The following is a 9460-nucleotide window of genomic DNA, read 5'->3' as shown; positions in this document are numbered from 1 at the left end:
GGGACTTTTGGGATAGCATTGGAAATGTAATTGAAATAAATACCCAATAAAAAAAATATGGAAAAAAATCAATGTTCTATTAAGACATGTAAGAACTACTACCAGGTTTCGTTGTTTTTTGTGGGGCTTTTTTTTTTTTTCTTTTCTGAAAATTCTCCTTGGATTTTCAAAAATGCTCTAGGGCATCAAGTTTGGAATGGAGCTAGGGAGGAAGGTCCCAGTTCACAATCAGGTATAGGAAGCTGGCTTCTCAAATATGGAAGAGCACACAAAAAGAAAGCACCAATGTGGCAGTTAAAAATGAATTAAGGGATGGACACGGTGCACACCTTTAATCCTAGCCCTGTGGAGGGACAGGCTGATCTCTGTGAACTCAGGGGCAGCTTGGTCTATACAGCAAATTCTAGTCCAACCAGGGCTACAAAGGGAGACCTTGTCATAAAATGGGGTTTTTGCTGATCAGTGTGCCTATGCAAATGGCTTTTGATCATTTATACAGATATTTTTACTTGACTGTGTGTTAGGTTATTTGAAAACTTTAATTTATGCCAAAGAAAATACAGTGCTAGGCTATTTGAATGTACTCTATCATTACCAAATTATTCAGCTGTAGTTTCATATTATGCACCAACATCCTTCTTGTTTCTCTAGGACATTCAGTGAGATAAGTAAGACAGAGGAACAGTACAGCCTGTGCCAAGAACTGTGCGCTGAGCTCGCCCACGACCTCCAGAAGGAAGGACTTAAGGTACTGAGTTTTCATGGGGTGGTTTTAGTTTTTAGGTTTTGTTTTTGTTTTTGTATTTTTTTCATTATATGATACTAGTCTAAGTGAATAGAACACACATTTATTAAAGCTAGAGACAAGCACAATAGAACATTCCTATTCCCATCAATCAGAAACAGTGAGTCTGACGTCTGTGTGTGAGATCTGTGATGAGGTCACTCCAGGAAGGGCAATTCGTGACATTGAAATGGCTCCAGGGGGATGAAGGGCAACTTTGTACCCTTAACACTACATTAGAGTCACATGCTGGATCATTGCTTCTACATTAGAGTCACATGCTAGATCATTGCTTCTACATTAGAGTAACACGCTAGATCATTGCTACTACATTAGAGTCATGTGGCAGGAGAGACAAAGGCGAAGGGAAGGCTTGTTCTACAACTGTGTCCTCTGATCATAAATGGTTTTCCAGTCATCCTTGAAGGCTTCACTCACCGAGGCAGTGACCTTCTGGAACAGGCGCTGTATTTCAAGGCTCTAATCCTGTTTGCTAAACACACTGAGAACAGTAGCCTGAAACGCTCCCAACTGCGAGGAAGAGTCCACATTTAATATTTCCTCAGTCTCCTGTAATACAAACGTATTAAAAAGTTATTGCAGAAAATTGGGGCATTTGAACAATTTTACTTCAAACTCTTCTCTAGCCTGAGTATAAAATAGTTTATTTTTGAGTTTTTTAATGCACTTTTAATTTTAGATTCATTTCAGATTTATAGGACTGTTTCCATTATCTCTCTCACCAGCTCCCTCGACTGTTAACATTTCATACCACCATAGGTATGTGTCAACCTAGAAAGTGATGCCAGCACTTGATGTTTGCCAAGCTTCAGCCTGCCTTTGTCTTGCTCTTAACTTCCTACTAATTTCTCTCCAGGGTTCTCTTCAGGGAACCACATGGTGACTAACTAGTGTCCTGTCTCCCTAGGTTGCTCTGCGAGTTTGATAGCCTTTCCCTCTTGGTAAAACCGACAGTCTTGATAACCACTGGCCATGTGCCTTGTGGAGTGTCACTGTCTCATTTGTCCCATGTCATAGGCTATAGGTATGTAGCAAGAATAGCACAGAGGTGAGGTGGCCTTACCAGCCTCTCCTCTCACGTCATTACCTGGTTAAGGGAGGGTTTCACTGCTGCCTGAAGTTACTGATTCTTAGTCAGGAAATGAGTCAGGAGTTGAATTTACCCTCAAGTGCAACAGCTGCCAGTTACTTCCACACACACCCAAGGAAATGCTCAAATGTCATCAGTCCTCCCCAACTGAAACCTTATGTCCTCAAGACACTAGCCATAGAGATGATCCTTACAGGTGTCTAGGGGAGCACTCTGGCATGTGCTTATCATGCAGTAAGTGTGAGCTATTCATCCCCCCGACTTTCAAAAGAGAATTACCTCAGAGAAATGAAAGGTAAAGGTAAAAGTGATTAGTTAACTTTGCCCTTCATTTAAAAGTAGTTTTAATTAATTGAGGGGGAAATGGTAATTATATTCTAAATGATGTTTTTCAGACATGGATTTTAATTATGACAGTTTTGTATCCTTATGCACAAACAGGCTTCCTAAACTTTTCTAACCTGCAAACTATCTTCTTTTACAAGTTCTGAAACCTCCCATATCAATGTGCTGCATGTGTTGTAGGGAAGAACTGTTACCATTAAGCTGAAGAACGTGAATTTTGAAGTAAAAACTCGTGCATCTACAGTTCCGGCCGCCATTTCTACTGCAGAGGAAATATTTGCCATTGCCAAGGAGCTGCTAAGGACAGAAGTTAATGTGGGTTCGCCACACCCCCTGCGGTTAAGACTGATGGGTAATTAGGCTTCTTTCTCTCTCCTTCTCCCTCTCTCTCTTCCCCCAGTTATTCATTTATTTATTTATTTATTTGTTTATTTTTCCTCTTGTGTGTTTAATAATGCCCCCACCATAAAAAGAAAAAACATTCAACTTGGGAAATTTTCCCCTCTGTTTATTTCTAAAACTGTTTAAGAGCGTCTTCATCTGCACCATCAGCTGTAATCCCTAGAACTGGATGCACGTACAGAATGGACTTTCAACTCTGTCAGAGCGAATGGAAGTTGTTCTTATCTTTATTTTTTCTGAAGTCCATGAGGTGCGATGTTCAAGGCTCAGAATATAACAGATTTGAGAAACAAAGCCTGGGCATTCTGATTATATCCTGTAACACTCTCCTGGGCATCTGGAACACCGTGACATAATGAAACGTGGATGTTTCTGTCACTAAACAGCAGCAAGTTTGTTATTTAGATTACAAAGACACTAAATAATATCACTTCAATTCAGTCTTTATCACTTTGTGCAATGATCTTTAGAAATTTTTGATTTCAGAATTACACATCAAGATTATGACACTGTGAAACCACACTGCCAACCACTATCTGTTGGGAACACTAGGAAGCCGTGGTTCCAAGTGATCTGTAAGAGATTGTGCAAAAGGGGATCATTAGTCTTCCTCTCACACTGGAGAGGTAGCCTCCAGTGAGACCACTGCATGAAGTCTATGAAAAAGAGCCAAAGAGCAAGCGACTCTAGAGACTTTCTTTGTAATTGCAAAACTTAGAAGCAAGCAAGATACACTTGAGTGAATTGATAGACTGTGTGTCCAGACAACAGAATAATGTTCAGAGTGTAAATGAGCTACAAAAGGACATGAAGGAAACTTAAGTAAATATTTTAAGTATAAGAAGCCAGCATGGTATGATTGGGATCTTGAAAAAGGCAAAACCTTAGAGACCGTAAAGACGACATTGCCAAGGGGAAGGATGAAAGCAGAAGACGTGGGGCTAGTTAAACAACTGTGTATTGTAGAAGTGACCTTTGTTCCCCTGATGTAACTGTCACCTCGGAGGCTCACTGCCTCAGTCTGCTCACCTAGGTAGGCCTAGTCCCAGAAGCTTCTAGCCTCCATGCAGTCTAATGTAGGCCTAGAATGTTTTCAGCCTCTGACGCTACTGAATAAGCTCACCCTTTCTAGTTCTTTCTGAACTCTGGCTAGCGGATTCAACTCAGCTGTTCTGACTCTAAATTCCTCTCTAAATTGACTGATCCAATCTGGCTTCTATCTCAGCCTCTGACTTTTTGCTCTGCTTGGCCTCAAACTAACTCTGTCAATCTGTTCTAATCTGGCTCCTTCTCATTTTCTGGTTTGTTCTGTCTTCCCTATGTCTAGCTTGTTCTCTCTCTCTCTGCAACCTTTCTTGGTAAAACTGCCTCCTCCCTCTCTCTGCCCTGCCCTGTTTTATGTTGCCTCTTTGCTCTCTGTTCTCATGAGAGTTGGGAATTCTGTCAAATCTTTCTCTGATTCATCACTTTGTCTACCACTCAGTTAGACATCACTTTCAAACATGGGTGCTTCCTTCTACAAACTAACTTTACCTTCATTGTTTGGGATTAATGATGTGTACTAAGATATGTCTGTATTCCAGCCAGAGGGATTAAAGGTGTATGCTAATAGTGTGTCTCTATTCTAGCCAGAGTAGCCATGCTGCTGCTAGATTAAAATTCCTCTATAGTATGTGATTCTATAATGGTGAATATATGTCTTTATAACTACATCTAACCTCATAGAATGAAAACTACCAAGATTAATTTCTTAGGTAAACTTTAGCATTTGGGTGATAGTGCTGTGTGTGTGTTTGTGTGTGTGTAGTACTAGCTGTTGTACATGAATGACAACAGATAATACATAGGAATATTCTGTTCAATTGTTGTGTAAAAATGAAACACTCCTTAAAAAGTTAAGTCTACCGTAAAAGATCAGCACTGAAGAGTCTCTGTAGTTGACTCCAATTAATTACTTTCTACTTAATGGCATTGAAAGTTCTATATAATCATGCCAACCCCAACAGACTTTTACCATTTACTGATACTCAGTTTTACAAAGCAAAGTAAATTCTTCTTTATAACACCAGCCATGATGCCAATGTCCTTTAATTTGGAAAATATTGGTCTGTGAACTCAGCTAAGTGGCAAATTATATGCCTTACATTCAAACGACTACATACAGGTGCAAACCTTAGCACTTAAAAAATGTATGTTGTGTATGTGTGTGTACATCTCCAGTGGTACTTATTTCTCTTTAGTTTGCCTGTGCATACATGTCATTATAGTATTCATAATTGTTTTCCATGCTTTGTCCGTGTTGGGAGTGAACGTCTGTACAATTTGAGACTGACTGGTTTTGGTCTCACTTAGGTGTCCGAATGTCTACTTTTTCCAGTGAAGATGACAGGAAACACCAACAAAGGAGCATCATTGGTTTCTTACAAGCTGGAAACCAAGCTTTGTCATCTACTGGGGATAGTCTAGACAAAACTGACAAAACTGAGCTTGCACAGCCCTTAGAAATGTCTCATACGAAGAGTTTCTTTGATAAAAAGCGATCAGAAAGAATTTCCAACTGTCAAGACACATCCAGATGTAAAACTGCGGGTCAGCAAGCTTTACAGATCTTGGAACCATCCCAAGCATTAAAGAAGCTGAGCGAGAGTTTTGAAACATCAGAGAATTCAAATGACTGTCAGACATTTATATGTCCAGTTTGCTTTAGGGAGCAAGAAGGTGTCAGTCTGGAAGCCTTTAATGAACATGTAGATGAGTGTCTTGATGGACCGTCAACCAGTGAGAACTCAAAAATATCCTGTTACTCACATGCTTCCTCTGCAGACATTGGTCAGAAGGAAGATGTACACCCCTCTATTCCACTGGGTGAGAAACGGAGGCATGAAAATGGAGAGATCACTTCAGTAGATGGTGTAGATCTAACAGGGATGGAAGACAGATCATTGAAAGCAGCAAGTATGGACACTCTAGAGAATAATCGCAGCAAAGAGGAATATCCTGATATTCCAGACAAGTCTTGTCCTATATCACTGGCAAATGAAACCATCAGTGCATTAAGTAGGCAAGAATCTATCCAGCCTTGTACAGATGAGGTAGTAACAGGACAAGCTCTAGTGTGTCCTGTTTGTAACCTAGAACAAGAGACTTCTGATCTTACCCTCTTCAACATACATGTGGATATTTGCTTAAATAAAGGTATTATCCAAGAACTGAGAAATAGTGAAGGTAATTCAGTTAAACAACCCAAAGAAAGCTCGAGAAGTACTGGTAAGTGTGTGGTCATTAAGAGGAATGCGTTGTGGGAGGAAGGGAGGCAGGCCAGTGGCTAAGAGCACTTGCAAACCTTGGGTAGGACCTACAGTTGGTCCACAAAATGCATATGGTGGCTCACAACCATATGCTGTAACTCTAGTACCAGAGAGTTTGGTACCCTTCTTTGGCTTCACACACACACAGTACACAAACATACATGTTGATAAAACATCAATACACTTAAAATTAAATTTAAAAAAATAAGAGGAATGTGATTTTCTAGGGATATGTCTCATTAAAATTCCCGAAACTATAAATTTGAAATGTATACTATGAAAAGGATGGCTTGTGTTTGCTCTCATTTAGGAAAATATTAGTTACCTTTACCCTGACTAGAAATAATTCAAAGTGAGCTTTTGAATTGAGGAGAAAGTCCAGCTTAGGTTTGATTTATTGTAGAATGAAGTTAAAGTTGAAGGATCTGAGTGATCCAGTCAAAAACGAAATTCCCTCAGGGAGCGTCTGCTGCTGTACTGTGATAAACTAGCTTTATTTATAGAGCCAGGAAGTCTTTTACACTTTGTTCTTGGTAATGCTGACTATAGCAAGATTGCAGAAGTTAAGTTTAATGCCAGTAGAACTCTACAGTTATAAGAAACAGTACTGTACAAACTATAAGTATATAGTTATAGAGAAACAATACTGTGAAGTTAACTTTGTGGGGCTGGCAGTGTGGCTGTGAGGGTACAGGTGCTTGCAGCCAAGTCTTTCAACCTGAGCTGTGTCTCTGGAACATGCAATGGAAGGAAAGAACTGACTTCTGAAAGTTGCTCACTCCATACATGTGCGCACATGTACATATGCACACACATGCACATACACACACCCTAGTTTAATTATTGTAACAATATTTTAAAAATTAGTTTGGGATATGTATAATATCTTTACTCTGTTAATTTTATAGCTTTTGTGTCGCTTTTCCTTCATGGCATTTCTTGACTTTTCTTTCCCCTGCAGACAGACTTCAGAAGGCTTCAGGAAGGACCAAAAGGTAGGGTTGGCTTGAGCTTGAGCGAAGAGAGCTTGTGCCCTGCTCTGAGCTTCAGTGAAGAGAGCTTGTGCCCTGCTCTGAGTTTCAGGGGCTCACCTCTACTTTTTTACACTAGCTGAGTAACATTTTAAAAGCTGTTTTTGCAGAACTCTTTTTCAAATATTTCCTTCTACATAGCAATTGTGTGCTCTTTCTCATTCCAGGCCAGGAATGAAGACAAAGAGCTCAACATCGAAGAAAACAAAGCCCCGAGATCCCAGACACACCCTTGATGGATTTTTTAAATGAACTTTGAACATTTTATCAACGTTTATCATTGAAATTATTATTATTTTAAATTATAATCATGAAATTATTATAAGCGTTTCATCGAGGAGTGGAGCCTTGTGAGAGTCCCCCCTTCTGTGTTGGGATGTTTAACTAGTGTCGTTGTGTGGGTCAATATATTTATTCTTCCTTATTTTAAATGTATTCCTTTAAGGAACACAAGTGCAATAATGCCTCCCCTACGTGACCTTTTTAAGAATGTAGACTGAATATTAACTTATTTCTTTTATGTTTTCCTTAATAACCATGAGGATTTCATTCCCAGCATATATATATATATCAGTTGGAAATCAGTCGTGTTAGAGACAGCGTAAGAAGTGAGGTCAGAAAGTGATGCATTATTTTATAATGGATAAAAAATATTTCCAAGGACTCTGAGCCCCGTGGAGCAACCTCGCCGTCAGCTCCTCCGTGCTTAGCCTCCATGGTGCCATTGATGCTTCCATACCTACCTGTGTGCATCTCTGTGTCCTGTGAGCAGATGCAGTTAGAATCGGCCATGATGTCCATGAAGAACATTAGCTTAACAGAAAGAGCGTGGGCATGGCTGTTCCCTTCAGGAAGGTGATGCACAGTATTATCTGTGTTCAGAGGACCTGTCCAAACCTGTGATTTGTATTCTTATCTTACGTTTAAGCACTTGGTTCCCATAAATATTTAGTCCATAATTCAAAATCTTTTTTTTTAACTCAGTACTTTAAATGGCAGTATTTCTTAACAGTTATATCTGACTACAAATCTGCAGTAAACAAGATAAGTTGTGTAGTTGCCTGGTTTTCATCCCCCTCTTTAGGAGAAAATAGACAACTCAGAAGATGAGCCCTGAGGAGTCATGCACTTACCGTAGCTACTTCTCTGTCGTCTCTGCTAATTGCGGTGGGAGAAAGATTTGCAGCAGTTCAGAGGTTGCTACAGATGTAGTACCACCCACAAGTTCTTACCAAAAAGCCCTTCCTGCTACTTACTTAAAGAACTGAATTCTGCTGGGTTGTGGTGGCGCACACCTTTAATCCCAGCACTGGGAGGCAGAGGCAGGTGGATCTCTGAATTTGAGGACAACCTGGTCTACAGAGTGAGTTCCAGAAAGAACAGCCAGGACCACACAGAGAAACCCTACTTCAAAACACAAAAAAGGAAAAAAAATTAATATTTTTATAGTCTTGCCTTTGCATATTTTAATGCATTTATTATAGACAGAGAGATATTTGATGGTCCTTAGAACCGACCTTGTATACCACAGTCTTAACCTGACATTTATTTGCTAGACTGCTTAAAAAAATGGGCTAAAAGCTCGCTGACATGCCAGACCCTTACCTGATATTATACACCACGACAGTTCCGACGCTGTGGTGCTTTGGTTATTGCTTGTGATTTACTTATGTAAACTATTTATAAAATTAAATTCAATGAAACTGATTTAATGTATTGAAAAATAGATATTACTGTATTTTCTTCCATCTGAAGTTTATTTTTGTGGTTTTCAACATTAAGTAATAAATTATTTTCATGTAGATGCTACACTTATTGACTTGTCATATTTAATAATAATTAAACTTTTTTTAATTAAGAATTTTTCACACATACTGTTACATTATTTTCTTCTCTTACTTTCTCTTCCAACTCCTCACATGTCCTCTCAATCTCTCTCAAATCTATGACCTCATTTTAAATATTGCTCTGTCTGTGTGTGTGTGTGTATAGCTCATATGTATCTGTATTTAGGGCTCACTAAACCGGATGACTCAACAGGGGGCTTGTCCCTGGAAAAGACTGACTACCCTCCTCCCTCAGCAGGCATTAAGGATGTGTAGCTTTTCATCGAGGAGTGGAGCCTTGTGAGAGTCCCCCCTTCTGTGTTGGGATGTTTAACTAGTGTCCTTGTGCAGGTCTTGTTTGACTGACTATACTGCTGAGATTCTGTGGGTCACATGCAGAAGACGTCATCTGAGCAGACATCCCAGTCCTCTGGCTCTTACTGTCTTTTTTTTTTTTTTTTAACTTTATTTTTATTTATATGAGTGCACTGTAGCTGTCTTCAGACACATCAGAGGAGTGCATCAGATCTAATTACGGATGGTTGTGAGCCACCATGTGGTTGCTGGGATTTGAACTCAGGACCTCTAGAAGAGCAGTCAGTGCTCTTAACCCCTGAGCCATCTCTGCAGCCCCTGGCTCTTATGGTCCCACC

At 39.7% G+C, this 9460-nt stretch overlaps 1 protein-coding gene across 3 annotated transcripts in view; it reads left to right on the top strand.

Moving 5' to 3' along the window:
- Positions 1–8399, top strand: part of Polk (DNA polymerase kappa) — a 62756-nt gene extending 54357 nt beyond the window's left edge. For 2 of the 3 annotated variants that reach the window (XM_021180959.2, XM_021180961.2), the window contains exons 11-15: positions 652–748; positions 2421–2592; positions 4995–5909; positions 6912–6945; positions 7149–8399. In XM_021180959.2, coding sequence (XP_021036618.1) covers positions 652–748; positions 2421–2592; positions 4995–5909; positions 6912–6945; positions 7149–7233 — 1303 coding nt within the window. In that variant the 3' untranslated portion in view covers positions 7234–8399. Of the gene's footprint in view, positions 1–651; positions 749–2420; positions 2593–4994; positions 5910–6911; positions 6946–7148 lie in introns of those variants that run through there. The other variant, XM_021180962.2, reaches the window with a different exon arrangement.
- Positions 8400–9460: the final 1061 nt, after the last annotated feature.

The sequence above is a fragment of the Mus caroli genome, chromosome 13 (assembly GCF_900094665.2).
Source record: "Mus caroli chromosome 13, CAROLI_EIJ_v1.1, whole genome shotgun sequence".
Classification (NCBI taxonomy): domain Eukaryota; kingdom Metazoa; phylum Chordata; class Mammalia; order Rodentia; family Muridae; genus Mus; species Mus caroli.
Note: the sequence above shows the minus strand (reverse complement) of the source record. Positions and strands in the feature narration are given on the sequence as shown.